General features: G+C 27.2%; 1 protein-coding gene across 1 annotated transcript; it reads right to left on the bottom strand.

Annotated features, from left to right (window-relative positions):
- Positions 1-1988: 1988 nt before the first annotated feature.
- Positions 1989-23625, bottom strand: LOC142222103 (uncharacterized). Its single transcript, XM_075292064.1, has 7 exons — positions 23575-23625; positions 8105-8189; positions 7394-7821; positions 3429-3552; positions 3180-3364; positions 2752-2905; positions 1989-2688 (listed from the first exon to the last, which is right to left on the bottom strand). Exons 1-7 carry the CDS (start codon positions 23581-23583, stop codon positions 2222-2224), a joined length of 1452 nt encoding a protein of 483 aa, XP_075148179.1. The 5' UTR covers positions 23584-23625; the 3' UTR covers positions 1989-2221.
- Between the last annotated feature and the right edge of the window lie 2579 nt (positions 23626-26204).

The following is a 26204-nucleotide window of genomic DNA, read 5'->3' on the forward strand; positions in this document are numbered from 1 at the left end:
AATTTGTTAAAATTTTATTTCTATGAAAATTTTGTTAAAATTTTATTTCTATAGAAATTTTTGTCCAAATGTTATTTCTGCAGAAAAATTCCATTTGGTCTGACCATCGGACCAACTTCAATAATTTTTTGGGTCTATTTTTGTCCAATCGGACTAATGGGGCTACGCCAAAAACATGGAAGGATACGTACAGTATTCAGCACATCTATTGTAGTTCTAGTATATAGACCCCAAAACGGAGGGCCGGTTTATAAGGGGACTATATGAAAAACTGGACCGATACACAATATATTCGGCACATCTCTTAATGTTCCTAGAATACCTCCAGATTTTCAATTTCAGGCAAATTGGATAAAAACTACGGATTGTAGAAGTCCAAGAAGTAAACTCGTAACATCGGTCTAAAAGGGGGCTATATCAAAACTTCGTCCGATAATGACCATCTTCGGCACGCCTTGTAATGGTCCTATAATACCTCTAGATTTCCGATTTCAGACAAATTGGATAAAATCTACGGATTCTAGAAGCTCAAGAAATAAAATCGGGAGTTCTGTCTATATGGGAGCTATATTAAAACATGGTCCGATAATCACCATTTTCAGCACTCCTCCTTATAGCCCTAGAATACCTCTAGGTTTCCAATTTCTGGCAAATTGAATAAAAACTACGGTTTTTATAAGCCCAAGACCCCAAATCGGGCGATCGGTTGATATGGGAGCTATATCAAAACCTGGACGGATCTAGCTCATCTTCGACATGACAAACTTATTATACCCCTGTCACCATTCTATGGTGGTGGGTATAAAAATATTTTTATGTAGAAAATTTTGTCAAAAATTTATTTCTATAGAAAATTTAGCCAAAATTTTGCTTCTATAGAAAATTGTGCAAAATTTTATTTACACAAACAATTTTCCAAAATTTCTATTAATAATTTTTTCAAATTTTTTTCTATAGAAAATTGTGCCAAAATTTTGTTACTATAGATTTTTTTATACAAAATTCATACAACATTTTATGTCGATAGAAAATTTAGTCAACATTTTATTTTTATAGAAAATTTAGTCTAAATTTTCTTTCTATAGAAAATTTTGCAGCATTTTATTTCTTTAGAAAATTTTGCAAAAAACTACACAAAAAATTTTCCAAAAATTTCTATTGATATTTTTTTCAAAATTTTATTTCTATAGAAAATTTTGTCAAAATTTGTTTACTATAGTTTTTTTTATAGAAAATTTGGTAAAAATTTATTTATATAGAAAATTTTTTCAAACATTTATTTATATAGAGAATTTAGTTCAAATTTTGTTTTTATAGAAAATTTTGCAAACTTTTATTTACTACACAAAAATTTTTCCAAAATTTCTATTTATATTTTTTTTTTCAAAATTTTATTTCTATAAAACAATTTGTCAAAATTTTATTTATACAGCAAATTTTCTCAAATTTTTTCTTACTGATATTCACTGCTAAGTCGAAAACTGGTAAAAGTGACTCAAATTTTGCTATATAAAAAATTATGAATGTTTCCCAAATATTGCACGAGATTTTGTAGAAGTCTGATTTCAGATTTTATCAAAATGTAGATCTAAATACAAAGTTGTGCAGAGTATTTTACAATCGGCCCGCCCGACTTTAGACTTTCTTTGTATTTTTATTTTTTGCTATAATTGTGTTACGTCCCATAACGTTAGATTTAAATTTTAGATACAGAGATTTTCTAGAAGTATATACAATTTTGTCTAAATCGATTCAGATTCAAATTCATGCATATGGGAATATAACCCTTTATAATAATTTTCGTCCACAAATACATATACTGTCGGTATCTTCTCATATTATGATGGGTATTTATATCATTATTTTATTTATTAAACATTGCCCTAAATTTGAAATAAAGAGTTTAATTGGTATAAATGCGAAATTAAGACCTTTCTTGCACACAAAAATAAATACGATACTTTATATCGATCCATATATATACCCCATATATACCCCCTCAATAGAACTAAAATTAGTGGTACTAAAATGAGATTTAGTTATATTACCCGGAGTCGACTCCGGAGTCGGAGTCGGAGTCGAGCTGATGAAAAATGCTGGAGTCGGAGTCGGAGTCGGAGTCGAGCACAATTGGCTCGACTCCACAGCCCTGGTTTTAATAAACTTAGCAATTTTTTTTTAAATATTAGTATATATTGTATAGATTAAAGAAAATTCTTATTTATTTAATTTGTACATTTAGAATTTCATCCTTAATGCTAATAACTTTTGGTATATTTTTCTCCAATTTCATATCAAAGAAAAACGATTGGATAAAATTAAAATAGATTTCCGATTCTTTGGGAAATTCTATATTAAAGACAAAATATATTTTGTATAATAAATTCAAAGCTGTTAATACTTTTAGCGATGGATATCTAATGCCATCCAAATAAATATATATTTTATCGATTTTATGCACATCACCATATACAATCAGTAATGGCTGCAGTTTGGTTTTTTTCGATTTAAGAATTTTTAATTTATGCTCAACTTCATCATGAGTTTTTGCAATTAATGCAAAGGAGTTTTGGGAATCCAATATCGAAAATTTCTTTTTTCGTTTTTCACCATCCACATCGGTTATTACAGTTAGCTGAGGTGGAAACAAATTATGAAGGTACCAAAATACACAAAATATTTGAGATTCTAAAATTTCAGAAAATGTGTTTTAGAAGTGAAACATTTTTATTGAATATGGAATTAAAATACCTTCATCGATGGTCTCGAGTTCATCCAATATTTTAATAATAGATGCTGATGCAATTTTCACTTTGAGTGTGTATATGATTTTTTCTTTGAACATCGACCATGTACATATTAGATCGGCTGCATTGGGAAATTTTATATCGAAATCTGTTGCAATCTAAAAGGAATATATAAAAGTGGCTCTCAATTAAACAATTTACTTTTCTTTTTCTATATACGAGACCAACTCATTCTTCTTATAAATATAAATACAGTGAAACCTCTCAGAAATGGACACACACGGTCGACTAAATTTTTTGTCCAAATTTGGTAGGTCTCCAGTTATGTGAGGTTAATTTAAATGTCTCACGGTAATTGTCTATGTTGGAGAGATGTCTGTTTTTCAGAGTGTCCAAGTTTGAGAGGTTTCAGTGTATAACAAAATCAATTACCAAATCGAGTCCACAAGGTTTTAAATAGTCCGGCCAGGCTTTTAAAATCTCTTCCGTTGATTTTAAATTTTCAAATTGCGAAAATCGAATTTGCGCACATTTTTTCCAATATATGTCGAATTCATCCGAAGGAATATCTTGATTTTTTATCATTTCACATGCTTTCAATGCTTCAGAGTCGGGAACTAAAAATGTTCTTACATGTATTACAACCAATTTTATATTCATTCATACATTACCGATACTTACCGACATCTATACTTAGCTTTTGCTGGCCTTTTCCTCGTTTTTCTTTTAGAACGCTCTTAGATATGCGTCTTAAATTATAGATTTTATTATAGATTTTTCCACGTTTACCAGATGTATAATATTCCTGAAGTTATATTTAAAGTGTTGTAATTTAGAATTTTCAAAAAAAAAAAAAAAGCATATAAGTTCGGCCCGGCCGAACCAATGAAACAAATATAATTGTTTCCTTTGGAAACACTTCTTCACAGAGGGTTACTTGAAAATATATATATATAGAATTTCAGGTGGATTTGATGAAAAATACACTCCCAAGTAAATGAGTTTAAGAAACTCAAGTCATATAACTTGAAAACGAATTCGACACATGTTTTTGTGGACCTAAAATGCTCCTAGATTTCGAATTTCAGGCAGATTGGGGAAAGTTGCGGTGTCTTCTGGCCCGGGAAGTCAAATCGAGAGATCGGTCTATATGAGGGCTTTACCAAACCGTGATTCGATAAAACTAAATTCAACACAGACCTTTATGCGCCTAAAGTACGTCGACGGTTGTCACTCGAGCCACGGTTGTCACTCGAGCCAAAAATAATCTACCAAAATTTTTCGAAAATTTTACCAAAAAACTTCCAAGCGAACAAATCTTATATTGCCAAATTTTATTTCTATAGAAAATGTTGTCAACAATTTATTTCTATAAAAAATTTTGTCAAAATTTTATTTCTATAGAAAATTTTGTCACAATTTTATGTCTATAGAAAATTTTGTTAAAATTTTATTATAGAAATTAGCGTCAAAATTCAAATTCTATAGAAAATTTGCGTCAAAATTCTGATTCTATAGAAAATTTTGTCAACATATTAATTTTATTGAAAATTTTATTTTTATAGAAAATTTTGTCAACATTTTATTTTTATAGAATAATTGTCAAAATTTTGTTTCTATAGAAAATTTTGCCAAAATTTTATTTCTATAGAAAAAATTTGTGAGAATTTTTTTTTCTATAGCAAATTTTATGAAAATTTTATTTCTATAGAAAATTTTGTGAAAATTTTATTTCTATGCAAAAGTTTTTCAAAATGTTATTTCTATAAAAAATTTTGTCAAAATTTTATTTCTATAGAAAATTTTGTCACAATTTTATGTCTATAGAAAATTTTGTTAAAATTTTATTATAGAAATTTGCGTCAAAATTCTAATTCTATAGAAAATTTTGTCAACATATTAATTTTATAGAAAATTTTATTTTTACAGAAAATTTTGTCAAAATTTTATTTTTATAGAAAAATTGTCAAAATTTTCTCAACAGTTTTAATTCTATAGAAAATGGTGTCAAAATTGTATTTTATATAGAAAATTTTAGTTCTGTAGAAAATTTGGTCACAATTGTATCTCTATAAAAAAATTTTGTCAACATTTTATTTCTATAAAAATTTTGTCATAATTTTATTTCAATAGAAACTGTTGTCAGAATTTTATTTTATGGAAAAATTTCTCAAAATTTTATTTCTATAGAAAATTTTGTCAAAACTTTATGTCCATAGAAAATTGTGACAAAATTTTACTTCTATAGAAAAAAATATTTGTTTCTATAGAAACTTTTGTCAAAACTTGGTTTCTACAGAAAATTTTATTAAAATTTTATTTCTATAGCAAATTTTGTTAAAAATTAATTTCTATTGAAAATATTGTGCAAATTTAATTTCAATAGAAAGTTTGTGAAAATTTTGTCCAAATTTTATTTCAATAAAAAATTTTGTCAAAATTTATTTTCTATAGAAAATTTTGTCATAATTTTATTTTTATAGACAATTTTGTCTAAATTTAATTTCTATAGAAAATTTTGCCAAAATTTGATTTCTATAGAACATTTTGTCAAAATTTTATTTCCATAGAAAATTTAGTCACAATTTTATTTCCATACCTTACAAATTTCGTTAAAAATTAATTTCTATAGAAAATATTGTCCAAATTTTTTTCAATAGAAAGTTTGTGAAAATTTTGTCAAAATTTTATTTCTATAGAAAATTTTATCAAAACTTTATTTCTATAGAAAATTTTATCAAAATTTTATTTCTTTAGAAAATTTTGTCAAAATTTTATTTCTTTAGAAAATTTTGTGAGAATTTTTTTCTATAGCAAATTTTATGAATTTTTTTTTCTATAGAATATTTTGTGAAAATTTTATTTCTATGGAAAATTTTTTCAAAATTTTATTTCTATAGAAAATTTTGTCTAAATTTAATTTCTATAGAAACTTTTGTCAAAATTTAATTTCTATAGAAAATTTTGTCAACATTTTATTTCCATAGAAAATTTAGTCAAAATTTTATTTCCATACCTTACAAATTTTGTTAAAAATTAATTTCTATAGAAAAAATTGTCTAAATTTTATTTCAAAAGAAAGTTTGTGAAAATTTTGTCCAAATTTTGTTCCGATAGAAAATTTTGTCAAAATTTTATTTCTATAGAAAATGTTGTCAAAATTTTATTTCTGCAGAAAATTTTGTCAAAATTTTATTTCTATAGAAAATTTTGTGAAAATTTTATTTCTATAGAAAATTTTGTGAGAATTTTTTCTATAGCAAATTTTATGAAAATATTTTTTCTATAAAAAATTTTGTGAAAATTTTACTTCTATGGAAAATTTTTTCAAAATTTTATTTTTATAGAAAATTTTGTCAACATTATATTTTTATAGAAATTTTTGTCAAAATTTTACTTCTATAGAAAATTTTGTAAGAATTTTTTTCTATAGAAAATTTTGTACTTTTTTTTTCTATAGAACATTTAGTCAAAATTTTTTTCTATAGAAAATTTTATGAAAATTTTATTTCTATAAAAAATTTTGTCAAAATTTTTTGCTATAGAAAATTTTATTTCTATAGAAAATTTTATGAAAATTTTATTTCTATGGAAAATTTTGTCAAAATTTTATTTCTATAGAGAATTTGTCAAAATGTTATTTCTATAGAAAAAGTTGTAAGATTTTTTTCTATAGAAAATTTAGTTAAAATTTTATTTCTATAGAATATTTTGTGAAAATTTTATTTCTATAAAAAATTTTGTGAAAATTTTATTTCTATGGAAAATTGTGTCAAAATTTTATTTCTATAGAAAATTTTGTCAACATTCTATTTCTATAGAAAATTTTGTCAAAATTTTATATCGATGGGAAATTTTGTCAAAATTTTATTTCTAGAGAAAGTTTTGTCAAAATTTTATTTCTATAGAAAATATTGTCCAAAGTTTATTTCTATAAAAAATTTGGGAAGTACCTCTTAGTTGAAGAGAAATATGTTGCAATATCTAACAAAACATCAGGAATTCTACCCAACAGTAAAACATCTACCATATTTGGTTGAATTCTATGACCTGTGGCAACCGAGCTCTAGACCCCCATGAAGTCAAATTGGGGGATAAGCCTACATGGGGGACTATACCAAAACATGAACCGATATACCTTATTCAGCACACCCCGTTTTGACCTAAAATATATGTACGCTACCAATTTCAGGCAAATCGGTTGAAATCTGCGGTGTCTCGATGCTCAAGACCCCAAATCGATTTACATGGGGGCTATATCTAAACATGGACCGATAGAACCTATCTTCGAAATTGATCTGCGTGTATATAAAGCACGAATCACTGCCAAATTCCAGAATGATAGCGTCATTATTAAAGGCTGTAGCGTGATTTTAACAGACAGACGGACGACCAAACGGACAGACATGGCTATACCCCTCCCTGATCAAGAATGTATATACTTTATATGGTCGGAAAACGATATTTCGATGTGTTACAAGCGGAATGACAAACTTATTATTCCTCCATCACCGTATAGTCTTTATGAGGCCTGAGACCAATATTTCGTTACATTACAAACGGAATGGCAAACTTATTATACCCCCATTACCATTCAGTGGTGATGAAAATAAAAATAATCAATTATATAAAGATAACTCTCTCACCATTGATTCAGTTGGGAATAGAGAGCATATCTGATTTTCGATTCTAGTACAATCGGAAATTGTACAAGAATACCCTTCGGCCTCCATGTATTTAGCGATGGTGTCAATCAATAAATTTCGTTGGTCTTCATGTAAAATTTTATTTTCCTCATAATATTTAAGAATACGCCTTCCATTTTGGGTATTCATTAGCATTGTCTTCACTGATGGAATAGCAGCTTTGACCAAACTTTCACAGTCATCCGACGAAGACATATTTTGAGTTTCTTGTGGTGATGGTAACATTTTCCCCTGGGCCATGCAATGTGATTTCCATTTTTTTAATCTGTCTTCGAAAATTACCATATCTCCAACCGCTAAACCAGTAAATAAAATCCTAATGTGTGAAGTATGCATAAGTTTCAGTACCTCTGTTGTGATGCGATGATCTAAAATATTATTAGTTGTGGTATTAAATATTATATAGTTATTTATTTATATGATATATTTCATAAAATAAATTTGCAAAATATAAGTATTAAATATATTAATTAAAATATAGTTCCAAAAATGTATGTTTAAAATATCATCATGATTTGTGAATTGCCATTAACTTAAACAATTAATAAATTTAACAAAAATTAGTTTTTGTTTTTAAATTGGCATATTTGAAAAACTCGTAAATTTAAATTTTTATGACTTGACAATGATAAATATTCAATATGTACTTACCAATGAAATGTTTATGTAAATGATATAAATTCCATTGCATTAGCAAACTTCCAACATCGTCGTCAACTTCATAATCTACAAAAGTCTAGGGTGAATTGCAATAAAGTTCCATTAATTCAATAAAAGTTTAACCATTATATGTTTTCATTTGATGAAATAAACATGCAACTTAATAAATCGTTTGGAATCGGGTTATGCTTTTTTCAATTTTTTGAATTTCTTCCAAAAATTCATACTTTTGTCACCAAAAAGATATGTTTGTTAGAAAAAACATTTTTTTGCAGCAAATAAAAAAAAATATTTTAAAATCATACTCCCACACAAGCACGGTTGCCACAATTGGTAGAATTCTACCAAACAGTAAAAGTTTTTGAATTTCTTCCAAAAATTCATACTGTTGTCACCAAGAAGAAATGTTTGTTAGAAAAAACTTTTTTGTAGCAAACAAAAAAAAACTTTTTTATTTTAAAATCATACTCCCTCACAAGCACGGTTGCCACAATTGGAAGAATTCTACCAAACAGTAAAAGATTTTTTACTTTTTGGCTGATTTGTAGATTTCCTGATGTTTCGATAGATTTTGCCTCTCTAAGCGGTACTTCACAAATTTTCGATAGAAATAAAATTATGACACAAATTTCTATAGAAATAAAATTTTGACAAAAATTTCTATAGAAATAAAACTTTGCAAAATTTTCTATAGAAATAAAATTTTGACAAAAATTTCTATAGAAATAAAACTTTGCAAAATTTTCTATAGAAACAAAATTTTGACAAAAATTTTCTATAGAAACAAAATTTTGACAAAAATTTCTATAGAGATAAAATTTTGAAAACATTCTCAATAAAAATACAATTTTGACAAAATTTTCAATAAAAATAAAATTTTGACAAAATTATAGATAGAAATAAGATTTTGACAAAATTTTCTATAAAAATAAAATGTGACAAAATTTTCTACTACAGAAATAAAATTTTGACAAAATTTTCTATAGAAATAAAATTTTGACAAAATTTTCTATAGAAATAAAACTTTGACAAATTTTTCGATAAAAAAAATTATAAAATTTTCTATAGAAAAAAAACCATTTGGCAACATTTTTTTTCTATAAAAATAAAAATTTGAAAAATTTTCTATAGAAATAAAATTTTGACAAAATTTTCTACAGAAATAAAATTTTGACAAAATTTTCTATAGAAATAAAATTTTGACAAAATTTTCTATAGAAATAAAATTTTGACAAAATTTTCTATACAAATAAAATTTTGGCAAAATTTTCTATAAAAATAAAATTTTGACAAAATTTTCTATAAAAATAAAATTTTGACAAAATTTTCTATAAAAATAAAATTTTCTATAGAAATAAAATTTTGACAAAAATTTCTGTAGAAATTAAATTTTGGGAAAATTTTCAATAGAAATAAAATTTGGAGTAAAATTTGCTATGGAAATAAAATTTTGACAAAATTTTCTATAGAAATAAAATTTTGACAAAATTTTCTAAAGAAATAAAATTTTGAAAAATTTGCTATAGAAAAAAAATTTGGCAAACTTTTCTATAGAAATAAAACTTTCGATAAAAAAATTTATAAAATTTTCTATAGAAAAAAACATTTGACAACAATTTTTTTCTATAAAAATAAAATTTTGAAAAATTTCTTATAGAAAAAAGATTTTGACAAAATTTTCTATAGAAATAACATTTTGACAAAATTTTCTACAGAAATAAAATTTTGGCAAAATTTTCCATAGAAATAAAATTTTGACAAAAATTTCTATAGAAATTAAATTTTGCAAAATTTTCTATAGAAATAAAAATTTGACAAAATTTTCTATAGAAATAAAATTTTGACAAAATTTTCTATAGAAATAACATTTTGACTAAACTTTCTATTGAAATGAAATTTTGACACGATAAAAACATTTATAAAATTTTCTATAGAAAAAAAAAAACATTTGACAAAATTTTTTCCATAAAAATATAATTTTGACAAAATTTTCTATAGAAATAAAATTTTGACAAAATTTTCTACAGAAATAGAATTTTGAAAAAATTTTCTATAGAAATAAAATTTTGACAAAATTTTCAATAAAAATAAAATTTTGACAAAATTTTCTATAGAAATAAAATTTTGACAAAATTTTCTATAGAAATAAAATTTTGACAAAATTTTCTATAGAAATAAAATTTTTACAAAATTTTTAAACATTTGACAAAATTTTTTTATATAAAAATAAAATGTTGACAAAATTTTCTAGAGAAATAAAATGTTGACCAAATTTTCTATAGAAATAAAATTTGGACAAAATTTTCTATAAAATTAAAATTTTGACAAAATTTTCTATAGAAATAAAATTTTGACAAAATGTTCTATAGAAATAAAATTTTGACAAAATTTTCTATAGAAATAAAATTTTTACAAACTTTTCTATAGAAATTAAATTTTGACAATATTTTATATAGAAATAAAATTTTGACTAAATTTTCTATAGAAATAAAATTTTTACAAAATTTTCTATAGAAATACAATGTGGACAAAATTTTCTATAGAAAGAAAATTTTGACAAAATTTTCTGTAGAAAAAAAATTTTGACAAATCTTTCTATAGAAGAAAAAGTTGGCAAACTTTTCTATAGAAATAAAACTTTGACAAAATTTTCGATAAAAAAATTTATAAAATTTTCTATAGAAAAAACATTTGACAAAATTTTTTTCCATAACAATATAAAATTTTCTATAGAAATAAAATTTTGACAAAATTTTCTATAGAAATAAAATTTTCACAAAATTTTCTATAGAAATAAAATTTTGACAATATTTTATATAGAAATAAAATTTTGACAAAATTTTCTGTAAAAATAAAATTTTGACAAAATTTTCTATAGAAATAAAATTTTGACAAAATTTTTTTTCTTTTAAAAAATAAAATTTTGAAAAATTTGTTATAGAAATAAGATTTTTACAAAATTTCCTATAGAAATAAAATTTTGACAAAATTTTCTATAGAAATAAAATTTTGACAAAATTTTCTATAGAAAATAAAATTTTGACAAAATTTTCTATAGAAATAAAATTTTGACAAAATTTTCTATAGAAATAAAATTTTGACAAAATTTGCTATAGAAATAAGATTTTGACAACATTTTCTATATAAATAAAATTTTGGCAAAATTTTCTATAAAAATAAAATTTTGACAAAATTTTCTATAGAAATAAAATTTTGACAAAATTTTCTATAAAAATAAAATTTTCTATAGAAAAAAAATTTTGACAAAAATTTCTGTAGAAATTAAATTTTGAGAAAATTTTCAATAGAAATAAAATTTTGAGTAAAATTTGCTATAGAAATAAAATTTTGACAAAATTTTCTATAGAAATAAAATTTTGACAAAATTTTCTATAGAAATAAAATTTTGACAAAATTTTCTAAAGAAATAAAATTTTGAAAAATTTGCTATAGAAAAAAAATTTGGCAAACTTTTCTATAGAAATAAAACTTTCGATAAAAAAATTATAAAATTTTCTATAGAAAAAAAAACATTTAACATTTTTTTTTCTATAGAAAAAAAATATTGACAAAATTTTGCTATAGAAATAAAATTTTGACAAAAATGTCTATAGAGATAAATTTTTGACAAAATTTTCTATAGAAATAAAATTTTGACAAAATTTTCTATAGAAATAAAATTTTGACAAAATTTTCTATAGAAATAGAATTTTGACAAAATTTTCTATAGAAATAAAATTTTGACTTAACTTTCTATTGAAATGAAATTTTGACACGATAAAAAAATTTATAAAATTTTCTATAGAAAAGAAAACATTTGACAAAATTTTTTCCATAAAAATAAAATTTTGACAAAATTTTCTACAGAAATAACATTTTGACAAAATTTTCTATAGAAATTAAATGTTGACAAAATTTTCTATAGAAATAAAAGTTTGACAAAATTTTCTATAGAAATAAAATTTTGATAAAATTTTCTACAGAAATAAAATTTTGACAAAATTTTCTATAGAAATAAAATTGTGACAAAATTTTCTATAGAAATAGTATTTTAATAAAATTTTCTATAGAAATATCATTTTGACAAAATTTTCTATAGAAATAAAATTTTGACTAAACTTTCTATTGAAATGAAATTTTGACAAGAGAAAATCTTGACAAAAATTTATGTAGAAATACAATTTTGACAGAATTTTCTATAGAAATGAAATGTTAACAAAATTTATTCAATTTAAATCTGGGAATCGATTTATATGGGAGCTATACCTACAAGTGGTCTGACATGACTGTTTTGAAATTCTATCCGATCTACATAAAAAACAACAACGTGTGCAATTTTTCAAACCGACATCTTGTTTCGTTCAGAAGTGAGATGGATATTGATGAATATATTGGTTGTTTTGACAATATTGTGGCAAGACTAAACAGTTTATAAAAATAATAATAAGTTACAATGAATATACACGCAAAGAAAAAAAAAAACGTTTGGAAAACGTGTACCGAAAACGTGTTTCGTTTCTTAGAGTTTTTTGAATTGCTTTGAACGTTTTAAACTTTTATCACCAAAAAAATTCGTTTGTTACAAAATTTTTATTTTTTCAATAAAAAAGTTATTTTTGAAACAACAACACAGTCTATTTCGTTTATATCAAACACTGTTCTTTTCTGACCTTAGGTCTTTAATAAGACACATTTTACAGTTCAAAATTTAATATACTACAATGTAATGTTGAACATTTTTTCGGAATCTTCCGAACATATCTGGAATATATGTAAAAAAAAAATAAAATAAAAAATTTGGTCGAAGCAGGGATCGAACCCACGACCCTTGGCATGCAAGTCGGACCTAGCAACCACTGCTCCACGGTGCCAAACTAAATGTTTGTTTCTGTTAAATAAACTTCGTTTATTCGGTTCGTGGGCGCCATAAGCTATGCTATATAAATATAATTTTTATAGATATTTATCTATTGATGACCATAACAGGTACATAGCTCAGTGGTTAGTATGTTGGCTTACAAAATGCATGGTCCGCGGTTCGATTCTCCGTCCAGGCGAAAGGTAAAAAAATTTTAAAAATTTATAAAATCGTATAATTTCTTCTACATTGTTAGTATTACAGGAGAAGGTGTTAAGTACTGGAAAACCTCGTGGATGTGAGAAAGATGTGAGGGAAAATGCACGATAAAAACATTTATAAAATTTTCTATAGAAAAAAAAAAACATTTGACAAAATTTTTTCCATAAAAATATAATTTTGACAAAATTTTCTATAGAAATAAAATTTTGACAAAATTTTCTACAGAAATAGAATTTTGAAAAAATTTTGTATAGAAATAAAATTTTGACAAAATTTTCAATAAAAATAAAATTTTGACAAAATTTTCTATAGAAATAAAATTTTGACAAAATTTTCTATAGAAATAAAATTTTGACAAAATTTTCTATAGAAATAAAATTTTGACAAAATTTTTAAACATTTGACAAAATTTTTTTATATAAAAATAAAATGTTGACAAAATTTTCTAGAGAAATAAAATGTTGACCAAATTTTCTATAGAAATAAAATTTGGACAAAATTTTCTATAAAATTAAAATTTTGACAAAATTTTCTATAGAAATAAAATTTTGACAAAATGTTCTATAGAAATAAAATTTTGACAAAATTTTCTATAGAAATAAAATTTTTACAAACTTTTCTATAGAAATTAAATTTTGACAATATTTTATATAGAAATAAAATTTTGACTAAATTTTCTATAGAAATAAAATTTTTACAAAATTTTCTATAGAAATACAATGTGGACAAAATTTTCTATAGAAAGAAAATTTTGACAAAATTTTCTGTAGAAAGAAAATTTTGACAAATCTTTCTATAGAAGAAAAAGTTGGCAAACTTTTCTATAGAAATAAAACTTTGACAAAATTTTCGATAAAAAAATTTATAAAATTTTCTATAGAAAAAACATTTGACAAAATTTTTTTCCATAACAATATAAAATTTTCTATAGAAATAAAATTTTGACAAAATTTTCTATAGAAATAAAATTTTCACAAAATTTTCTATAGAAATAAAATTTTGACAATATTTTATATAGAAATAAAATTTTGACAAAATTTTCTGTAAAAATAAAATTTTGACAAAATTTTCTATAGAAATAAAATTTTGACAAAATTTTTTTTCTTTTAAAAAATAAAATTTTGAAAAATTTGTTATAGAAATAAGATTTTTACAAAATTTCCTATAGAAATAAAATTTTGACAAAATTTTCTATAGAAATAAAATTTTGACAAAATTTTCTATGGAAATAAAATTTTGACAAAATTTTCTATAGAAATAAAATTTTGACAAAATTTTCTATAGAAATAAAATTTTGACAAAATTTGCTATAGAAATAAGATTTTGACAACATTTTCTATATAAATAAAATTTTGGCAAAATTTTCTATAAAAATAAAATTTTGACAAAATTTTCTATAGAAATAAAATTTTGACAAAATTTTCTATAAAAATAAAATTTTCTATAGAAAAAAAATTTTGACAAAAATTTCTGTAGAAATTAAATTTTGAGAAAATTTTCAATAGAAATAAAATTTTGAGTAAAATTTGCTATAGAAATAAAATTTTGACAAAATTTTCTATAGAAATAAAATTTTGACAAAATGTTCTATAGAAATAAAATTTTGACAAAATTTTCTAAAGAAATAAAATTTTGAAAAATTTGCTATAGAAAAAAAATTTGGCAAACTTTTCTATAGAAATAAAACTTTCGATAAAAAAATTATAAAATTTTCTATAGAAAAAAAAATGTTAAATGTTTTTTATTTAACATTTTTTTTTCTATAGAAAAAAAATATTGACAAAATTTTGCTATAGAAATAAAATTTTGACAAAAATGTCTATAGAGATAAATTTTTGACAAAATTTTCTATAGAAATAAAATTTTGACAAAATTTTCTATAGAAATAAAATTTTGACAAAATTTTCTATAGAAATAGAATTTTGACAAAATTTTCTATAGAAATAAAATTTTGACTTAACTTTCTATTGAAATGAAATTTTGACACGATAAAAAAATTTATAAAATTTTCTATAGAAAAGAAAACATTTGACAAAATTTTTTCCATAAAAATAAAATTTTGACAAAATTTTCTACAGAAATAACATTTTGACAAAATTTTCTATAGAAATTAAATGTTGACAAAATTTTCTATAGAAATAAAAGTTTGACAAAATTTTCTATAGAAATAAAATTTTGATAAAATTTTCTACAGAAATAAAATTTTGACAAAATTTTCTATAGAAATAAAATTGTGACAAAATTTTCTATAGAAATAGTATTTTAATAAAATTTTCTATAGAAATATCATTTTGACAAAATTTTCTATAGAAATAAAATTTTGACTAAACTTTCTATTGAAATGAAATTTTGACAAGAGAAAATCTTGACAAAAATTTATGTAGAAATACAATTTTGACAGAATTTTCTATAGAAATGAAATGTTAACAAAATTTATTCAATTTAAATCTGGGAATCGATTTATATGGGAGCTATACCTACAAGTGGTCTGACATGACTGTTTTGAAATTCTATCCGATCTACATAAAAAACAACAACGTGTGCAATTTTTCAAACCGACATCTTGTTTCGTTCAGAAGTGAGATGGATATTGATGAATATATTGGTTGTTTTGACAATATTGTGGCAAGACTAAACAGTTTATAAAAATAATAATAAGTTACAATGAATATACACGCAAAGAAAAAAAAAAACGTTTGGAAAACGTGTACCGAAAACGTGTTTCGTTTCTTAGAGTTTTTTGAATTGCTTTGAACGTTTTAAACTTTTATCACCAAAAAAATTCGTTTGTTACAAAATTTTTATTTTTTCAATAAAAAAGTTATTTTTGAAACAACAACACAGTCTATTTCGTTTATATCAAACACTGTTCTTTTCTGACCTTAGGTCTTTAATAAGACACATTTTACAGTTCAAAATTTAATATACTACAATGTAATGTTGAACATTTTTTCGGAATCTTCCGAACATATCTGGAATATATGTAAAAAAAAAATAAAAAAAATTTGGTCGAAGCAGGGATCGAACCCACGACCCTTGGCATGCAAGTCGGACCTAGCAACCACTGCTCCACGGTGCCAAACTAAATGTTTGTTTCTGTTAAATAAACTTCGTTTATTCGGTTCGTGGGCGCCATAAGCTATGCTATATAAATATAATTTTTATAGATATTTATCTATTGATGACCATAACAGGTACATAGCTCAGTGGTTAGTATGTTGGCTTACAAAATGCATGGTCCGCGGTTCGATTCTCCGTCCAGGCGAAAGGTAAAAAAATTTTAAAAATTTATAAAATCGTATAATTTCTTCTACATTGTTAGTATTACAGGAGAAGGTGTTAAGTACTGGAAAACCTCGTGGATGTGAGAAAGATGTGAGGGAAAATGCAATTACAACTTTTTTTTTTTGAATTTGTCTTTATGAAATTGTTTTTACATCCTGGAAAAGAATAAACGTTTATCACAAAAAGTATACACTTTTCTTCCAAATACACTTCCTTACAGCGAAAAGCAAATGAGAAACGAACTTTGTTTGTCTAAAATTTCGTTTGGGAGGAAAGAATTATTTTTTTGCGTGTACAATCGATATAAAATGGCCAATAAATGATATTTTAAATATAGCAAAAATAGCACAACTGAAATCAAAAATTGCAGTAATAGCAGTTTTCTAGCAAATTAGCATAAAAAATAACTACACCTAAAGAAAAAATACTTTCCTCCGGCACGAAATTTCCCTTTGTTAAGAAGTATTTTCGTTAAGAGCAACTAAATCCGAATTTATGAAAGGCATCCAGCCTTTTCTATTCACCTTTAAAGAAAATTTTCAGTGCCAAAAGAAAACTTCATTTGTCAAAAATTTCGTTCTTCAGAAATGAAAACTCTTCTCCCAGTGCAGATCTATATATAAAAGAGCTAAATTGGCATCACTGAAACCAATAGAGAAAAAGAGAGTACAGTTGACTTTTACTCTCTTTCTCCGCCTAGCGCAGTGGTGTCAATTTGGTGCTTTTTAATTTCCATCAAGCATCAAATTGCTTCTTTAGTGTTTTTTTTTAAGCACCAACTTGGTGATTTTTCGAATTTGAACAGTGTTAAGTGTGATTGACAAAAACGTTTGTATTAAATTCACAAAAACAGTTACAATTAATATAAAATATATATATCGATAAATTCATTGTTGTCTTCTGAATAACATATTTTAAAATATGTCGAAAAATTCATTGCTGATCAAACTTAATTGAATGAAATTGAAATATGCATTCAAAATATAAGGCTGTGTACTTAGAATATCCTACTAATCGAACAGATTCATTTTGGATAGAGATTCATTATTTTACTAAGTATATACGGCCGAATCTTATATACATAACACCATGGACTTTGTACCCAAGTTCTACTCAAGACTGAATTCCACAATCGAATTACTTGGGTTGTGCTAACAGTTGCCGACTAAATACTTAAACAATTAGGTACTTGATCGGTTTATATAGAAGGGTTTATAAATATGAACCTATATGACACAAGTTCACCTTGTAATTACAAGGCCAAATTTCAAGCTGGTCGTAAGAAATTTATTGGTTTATTTGAATGGTTTTTAGAAAACATCACGTACCAAATTTCAACCTCGTCGAATTTGCTCCTACCAGAATTTCCGTAAGTTAAATCTGGGGTCCGATTTATATCAGGACTTTATATAATCATGGAACTACTATTTTTTACTAGCATTTAACACAATTTTAAATGCATTTAAAATTTATCGTATTTAGAGATAATTTTGTACTTATTTTCATTTTTACCTTTAAGGTGGGTATTAAGTTCGAGTTTAGCCGCTAAAATCATCGTTTTTATACCCTCCACCATAGGATGGGGGTATATTAACTTTGTCATTCCGTTTGTAACACATCGAAATATTGCTCTAAGACCCCATAAAGTATATATATTCTGGGTCGTGGTGAAATTCTGAGTCGATCTAAGCATGTCCGTCCGTCCGTCCGTCTGTCCGTCTGTCCGGCTGTCCGTCCGTCTGTGGAAATCACGCTAACTTCCGAACGAAACAAGCTATCGACTTCAAACTTGGCACAAGTAGTTGTTATTGATGTAGGTCGGATGGTATTGAAAATCGGCCATATCGGACCACGTTTACGTATAGCCCCCATATAAACCGATCCCCAAATTTGGCTTGGGGAGCCTCCCGGAGCAGCCAAATTCATCCGATCCGGTTGAAATTTGGTACCTGATGTTAGTATACGGCCTCTAACAACCATGCAAAAATTGGTCCATATCGGTCCATAATTATATATAGCTCCCATATAAACCGATCCCCAGATTTGACCTCCGGAGCCTCTTGGAGGAGCAAAACTCATCCGATCCGGTTGAAATTTAGTACGTGGTCTTAGTATACGGTCTCTAACACCCATGCAAAAATTGGTCCATGTCGGTCCATAATTATATATAGCCCCCATATAAACCGATCCCCAGATTTGACCTCCGGAGCCTCTTGGAGGGGAAAAATTCATCCGATCCGGTTGAAATGTGGTACCTGATGTTAGTATACGGTCTCTAACAACCATGCAAAAGTTGGTCCATATCGGTCCATAATTATATATAGCCCCCATATAAACCGATCCCCAGATTTGACCTCCGGAGCCTCTTGGAGGGGAAAAATTCATCCGATCCTGTTGAAATTTGGTACCTGATGTTAGTATACGGCCTCTAACAACCATGCAAAAATTGGTCCATATCGGTTCATAATTATATATAGCTCCCATATAAACCAATCCCCAGATTTGAACTCCGGAGCCTCTTGGAGGAGCAAAATTCATCCGATCCAATTGAAATTTAGTACGTGGTGTTAGTATATAGTCTCTAACAACCATGCAAAAATTGGTCCATATCGGTTCATAATTATATATAGCTCCCATATAAACCGATCCCCAGATTTGACCTCAGGAGCCTCTTGGAGGAGCGAAATTCATCCGATCCAGTTGAAATTTGGTACATTTTGTCAATATATGGCCTCTAACAGCCATGTAAAAATTGGTCAATATCGGTCTTTAGTTATATATAGCCGATGACTTATTACACAAAAATTGGTCCATATCGCCAAAAATAATCTACCAAAACTTTATTTCCATAGAAAATTTTGTCATATTTTATTACTATAGAAAGTTGTGTCAAAATTTCATTTCTATAGAAAGTTTTGTCAAACGGCTATTTCTATAGAAATGTTTGTCAAAATTTTATTTCCATAGAAAGTTTTGTCAAAATTTTATTTTTATAGAAAATTTTGTAAAAAATTTATTTCTGTAGAAAATTTTGTCAACATTTTATTTCTATACAAAATTTTGTCAACATTTTACTTCCATAGAAAATTTTGTCAACATTTTATTTCTATAGAAAATTTTGTCAAGTTTTTATTTCTATAGAAAATTTTGTCAAAATTTTATTTCTATAGAAAATTTTGTCAAGTTTTCATTTCTGTAGAAAATTTTGTCAAACTATATTATATACGTATTTAATCGGCCTTTTTTTGTTTAATATATACCCCGTATGGGCTAACTTACAATTTAGAAGACAGTGTTAAAAAGTTTTACGATACCTTGCCATCGGCAAGTGTTATCGCAACCCAAGTAATTCGATTGTGGATGACAGCCTTTAGTAGAAGTTCCTATACATAAGATTCGGCCTGGCCGAACTTACGGCCGTATATACTTGTTTCACGATGACTTTTCTTTAATAATCCATTTTAAGGAATACAAACTTTGTTACAATTTACTTTGGGCTATTCCCCATCAAGTTATAATTAAATTTGCAACAAATATATATGATTTTATGCCTTTTTTTACTGATTTAGTTTTCACTTTAGTGAAAAAATTACGACTTTAGCGGCTAAACTCGAACTTAATACCCACCTTTAAGGCCGGTATTATGTTGGCATTATCGATCTAAAATGGGCATGTTTTCACGTTTATTTTTCTTTAATAATTCATTTGTAAAAGAAAAAATTTTTTCAATTGTAGCTTTGCTTCATTCTCCACTAAGTTATAATACAATTTGTCAAAAAAGTTATAATGTTATTCTGCTGTTAGAGATTCAAGCAAAACTCGAACTTACAGCGCGCTTTTATATTTTAAAGTGTCCTTCAACTCCTCTTGGACTACTTATTAATAAAGACGAACTAAACTTTGTTTTTATACATTTCACTATGTAATTTTTCACTGTTTCTTCTTTTTTCATTTTACTGTCCCAACTCTAAAAAGAACCCTTCGTTATTTTTTATGAAGATCCCTTTGTAATTTGTATATATGTTCTACTGAATATTTTGTTTTAGTCGTCGAACGTTCCGATTTCTTTTCATGAACCAAGAAAAACAAGTATATACGGCCACCGTGGTGCAATGGTTAGCATGCCCGCCTTGCATACACAAGGTCGTGGGTTCGATTCCTGCTTCGACCGAACACCAAAAAGTTTTTCAGCGGTGGATTGTCCCACCTCAGTAATGCTGGACATTTCTGAGGGTTTTAAAGCTTCTCTAAGTAGTTTCACTGCAAAGTGGAACGCCGTTCGGACTCGGCTATAAAAATGAGGTTCCTTGTCATTGAGCTTAACATGGAATCGGGCAGCACTCAGTAATAAGAGAGAAGTTCACCAATGTGGTATCACAATGGACTGAATAGTCTAAGTGAGCCTGATACATCGGGCTGTCACCTAACCTAAGTATATGCGGCCGTCAGTTCGGCAAGGCCGAATCTTATGTATCCTCCCCCATGGATAGCGTAGAAACTTCTACGAAAGACTGTCATCCATAATCGAATTAATTGCGTTGTGGTATCTTAAAACTTCTTAACATCGTTTTCTAAATTGTGAGTTAGTCCATACGTGGTATATATTACACAAAAAAGGTATGTATAGGTAAGTCTACAAATAATTACGAATCGATATGGACTTTTGCACGGTACCTAGAGAGCCAGAATTGAAATATGAGGGTCGCTTATATGTGGGATATATACAATTATGAACTTGATATGGACCAATTTTTGTGTGATTCGGGATCTATTTATCTGAGAGCTATATATATCTATAGACCGATATGGACTGACTAGGTCCATGGTTGTTAACGGTCATATACTAGCACAATGTACCAAATTTCAACTGACTCGGATGAAATTTGCTCCCCCAAGTAGCTCCAAAACCAAATCTCGGGATCGGTTTATATGAGGGCTATATATGATTATGGACTGATATGGACTACTTTTAACATGGTTGTTAAATATCATATACTAACATCACGTACCAAATTTCAACCGAATCGGTCAAATCTTAGGATCGGTTTATATGGGGGCTATATATAATTATGGACCGATTTCGACCAATTTTTGCATGGTTATTAGAGACCATATAATAACACCATGTACCAAATTTCAGCCGGATCGGATGAAATTTACTTCTCTTAGAAGCTCCGCAACCCAAATCGGGGGATCGGTTTATATGGGGGCTATATATAATTATGGTTGTTAGAGATCATATGCTAATTTCAACCGGATCGGATGAAATTTGCTTCTCTTAGAGGCCCCGCAAGCCAAATCTGGGGATCGGGTTATATGGGGGCTATATATAATTATGGACCAATTTTTGCATGGTTGTTAGACACCATATACTAACACGATGCACAAAATTTCAGCCGGATCGGATGAAATTTGCTTCCCTTAGAGGATCGGCAAGCCAAATTTGGGGGTCCGTTTACATGGGGGCTATTCGTAAAAGTGGACCGATATGACCCATTTGCAATACCATCCGACCTACGTCAAGGGCAACTAATTGTGCCAAGTTTCAAGTCGATAGCTTGTTTCGTTCGGAAGTTAGCGTGATTTCAACAGACGGACATGCTCAGATCGACGCAGAATTTCACCACGACCCAGAATATATATACTTTATGGGGTCTTAGAGCAATATTTCGATGTGTTACAAACGGAATGACAAAGTTAATATACCCCCCATCCTATGGTGGAGGGTATACAAATTGTGCCCATAATGCCAAAATGATAAACAAATCACATGTCCACACATACATAAAATGCTGCTCTCAAGGCAAAAATACATGCTTTTTTTAGGTGTCGATTCCCTTGCTTCTGAATGTCTATTCTCTTTACTCCGAATACTGATTTTAATACTCAAATTATATAATATATAGACTTAACAATTTTTGGAACAGAAATTGCTCTCTTTTGATTCTACCGCTGTGTTATGTTGATATCTTTCGTCAACCCTCCCGGTTTCTATCTCTATTTCTTTCTCTATACTCTCTGAATAAAATATCCCAACATCCATATGTTTACTCGAAACTTGAAAATGTATATATGTTTACATTTACACATATTATTTTTATGAAACAGTCATGTCCCAAGTATAATATATTCTAACATATTGACATATGTGCCCAAACATTTAATGCAAGTTTAGGAACATTACATTTGTGCACTTAAATATATTGTGTTTAAAAAATTCTGCCCGAAACACATTTTGTTTATATCGGAACATATGAAGAACATATTTTTCTAACAGTGTGTATGAACAGACGAAACATATAAAAAATCAAAATCAAACGAAACATATAAAAATGAGAATGCTATATAAAATCGTTATTGTTGCCAGAGGATGGAGAACAAAGTAATATAACATTCTTCGATGAAACTAGGTTTTAAATATTCAATAAACCTTGAACTAATGTATTATACTTTCTAGTTATTTTTCTACCAACCTACTTTTGGTTTTTATATGTTATAAGTACAAAATGTTTATACCCTTTAAAGGGTTCTCAATGTAGAGACTTAATTTTAAATGGTTGAAATACTTGCTGTGATGGGAAATGTGATGTTAGAAATTATAATATATTTTTGGCGTTTTTTCCCATTCGGCAATTGGCATCACTTGCTTGCATATAAACAAAGAGAACATGAACAAAGTTTTCTCATTGAATGCTACAAACATACGTATGTGTGTATATGTGGTATGTATGCATATGCGCATTATTTAGAGAAGACTGGTAAAACACATACGACATTTTTGTCAGTTGATGGTTTTCTTTTATCGCCCAACTCAATGGTAAAATTATGACAATATTTTTTATTTTTATCAAAAGCAGGCTTTTTTTATCGGAATGTACTCGTACATTTGTAGATATTTCAATTATTCTATCGTAATCAATATCATGGTATAGCAATGTCTTGATAACATCATATGTATGTACATAGTTAAAAAAAACTAATTCCAAGAAGTTTTTAATGTTTTTCCAACTTGCATTTCTTTCACAACGTCTGTGATCAATATTTATTTTTATTATATACAATACAAGAAATATGCTACCTAAGCATTAAAACTCACCTTTTCCATACTGCTAGCCGCAATTATTGCACACGCGTCTTTACTTCTCGATGCTCAATATACAACTGGTTTCATTAATGCTTGCGTTTAATGACGCTAGTACTAACTCGACTCGACTAAAATGTTTTCAATGTCTATAATAATTGCATATACCCACATATCGTTTGTTGTGTTATTTAATATGCTTTGTTCGTTTATGTTGTCTTGTTGACTTAGTCATTTTACATTCTAAAGTGTGCGTTCATAAACATGCAGTGTTGCCAATTTGGTGCTTTTAGCACCAAATTTAGTGCTTTTTGATTTCTAAAAAGCACCAAATTGCCTTTTTGGTGCCTTTTCAAAAAAAGCACCAACTTGGTGCTTTCTGGCATTTTCATTTAGTGCTTTTGGTGCTTTTTTTTATTTTGAACAGTATTAAGTTTAATAGGTACAAAAATTTTGATTAGACTTTCAAGAGAAACTGAAATTTATTGCCAAATATAGAATTTGATTGTTATGAAGTTGGTATTGATTATTTTTTAATTAATATTGTCATTTAGGGTATTCTGTAGGAAAGTCGAGTCATGAGTGTCGAATTTTTGAATTTGGTAAAGATGTCATTAAAAACGTTAGTATTAAATCCACATAAGCACGCACAACTGAAATAAGCAATAGACTCCTTCCATATATTGATATTTTGAAAGTTGGAAAACATCACTGATGAAAATGAATTTGACGAAAGCATTAAAACTGATGAAGGTGTATACTTGAATAGCGGTTCATAATGGTGAGTACTAAATTTGAGTTTTGCGCTAAAGTGAAAACTATATCAGTAAAAATGGGCATAAAATTATGCATAGTTGCTGCAAATTTTATTATAACTTGATGGGGAGTAGCCAAAAGCAAATTTTCACAAAGTTTGTATTCCTTAAAATGATTTATTAAAGGAAAGTAATTGTGAAAAAATTACTATTTTAGCGGCTAATAATACCCACCTTAACTTCTTGAAATTCAATTCACAAAAGTTCTATAATACACCTTCGGAAGTTTTTTTTTTTTTTTTTTTTTTTTTTTTTTTTTTTTTTTTTTTTTAGTAGAGCATTTTCGATTTTGTGGTGGAAGGTGGTATGTTAGAATTTAGAATATTTTGTTTGGTGCTTTTTGGCCTTGGGGAGTTGGCAACACTGTAAACATGTGCTTGCAGAGAGACTAAGAGAGAATGGGTAGTTTGCATTCTCTCCGAGCGTTCAGTGTTGTTTGTTCACATTGAAAAAGAAATAAAATGCCGACTTGGAGGTGCATTAGTGAACGCATGTATGCAATGAAAATCTATTCGATTCCATACGATTATTGTGCTAATTGGTTGAATAGTTCATCAAGCCGTTTTTTTTTTCTTTTTTGATAAAGAGATAACGACATATTTATCAATTTGCTTTTTGATAAAATAAATGTAATTCTATTGCAGCAGTGTTTATCGAATTTAGCAAAAAGTACTTGCAGCTTAGGCTATCGGTTTAAATAGAGCCTAAAAATAGGAACTATAAATAGTTAATATGCATAAATAAATTTTACTTCATATTTTATGTTGCAAATTTAACATTTTGATAATGTGGTAAATTTTGGTGAGGTATCTTGGTTTTACTTCTTGAGTAGAGTCAACCCGTTGGATAACCTAAGGGCAATATAACAAAAAGAAAATTTGAATACTACATTGAAAAAATACGTCATTCCGTTTGTAACACATCGAAATATTGCTCTAAGACCCCATAAAGTATATATATTCTGGGTCGTGGTGAAATTCTGAGTCTCTCTGAGCATGTCCGTCCGTCCGTCCGTCTGTTGAAATCACGCTAACTTCCGAACGAAACAAGCTATCGATTTGAAACTTGGCACAAGTAGTTGTTATTGATGTAGGTCGGACGGTATTGCAAATGGGCCATATCGGTTCACTTTTACGTATAGCCCCCTTATAAACAGACCCTCAGATTTGGCTTGCGGAGCCTCTAACAGAAGCATATTTCATCCGATCCATCTGAAATTCGGTACATGGTGTTGGTATATGATCTCTAACAACCATGCCAAAATTGGTCCACATCGGTCCATAATTATATATAGCCCCATATAAACCGATCCACAGATTTGGATTGCGGAGCCTCAAAGATAAGCAAATTTCATCCGATCTTGCTGAAATTTGATACATGGTGTTGGTATATGGTATCTAACAATCATGCAAAAAAATATAAACCGATCCCCAGATTTAGCTTGCGGAGCCTTAAAGAGAAACAAATTTCATCCGATCCGACTGAAACTTGGTATATGATGTTGGTATATGGTCTCTAACAACCATGCAAAAATTGGTCCACATCGGTTCATAATTATATATATCCCCCATGCGGAGTCTCTAAGAGAAGCAAATTTCATCCAATTCGGTTGAAATGTGGAACATGGCGTTAGTATATGATCTCTAACAACCGTGCCAGAATTGGTCCATATCGGTTCACAATTATATATAGCCCCTATATAAACCGTTCTCCAGATTTGACCTCCGGAGCCTCTTGGAGGAGCAAAACTCATCCGATCCGGTTCAAATGTGGAACGTGGTGTTAGTATATGGTCTCTAACATCCATGCAAAAATTGGTCCACATCGGTT

This window comes from Haematobia irritans, chromosome 1, assembly GCF_050003625.1.
Source record: "Haematobia irritans isolate KBUSLIRL chromosome 1, ASM5000362v1, whole genome shotgun sequence".
Lineage (NCBI taxonomy): Eukaryota > Metazoa > Arthropoda > Insecta > Diptera > Muscidae > Haematobia > Haematobia irritans.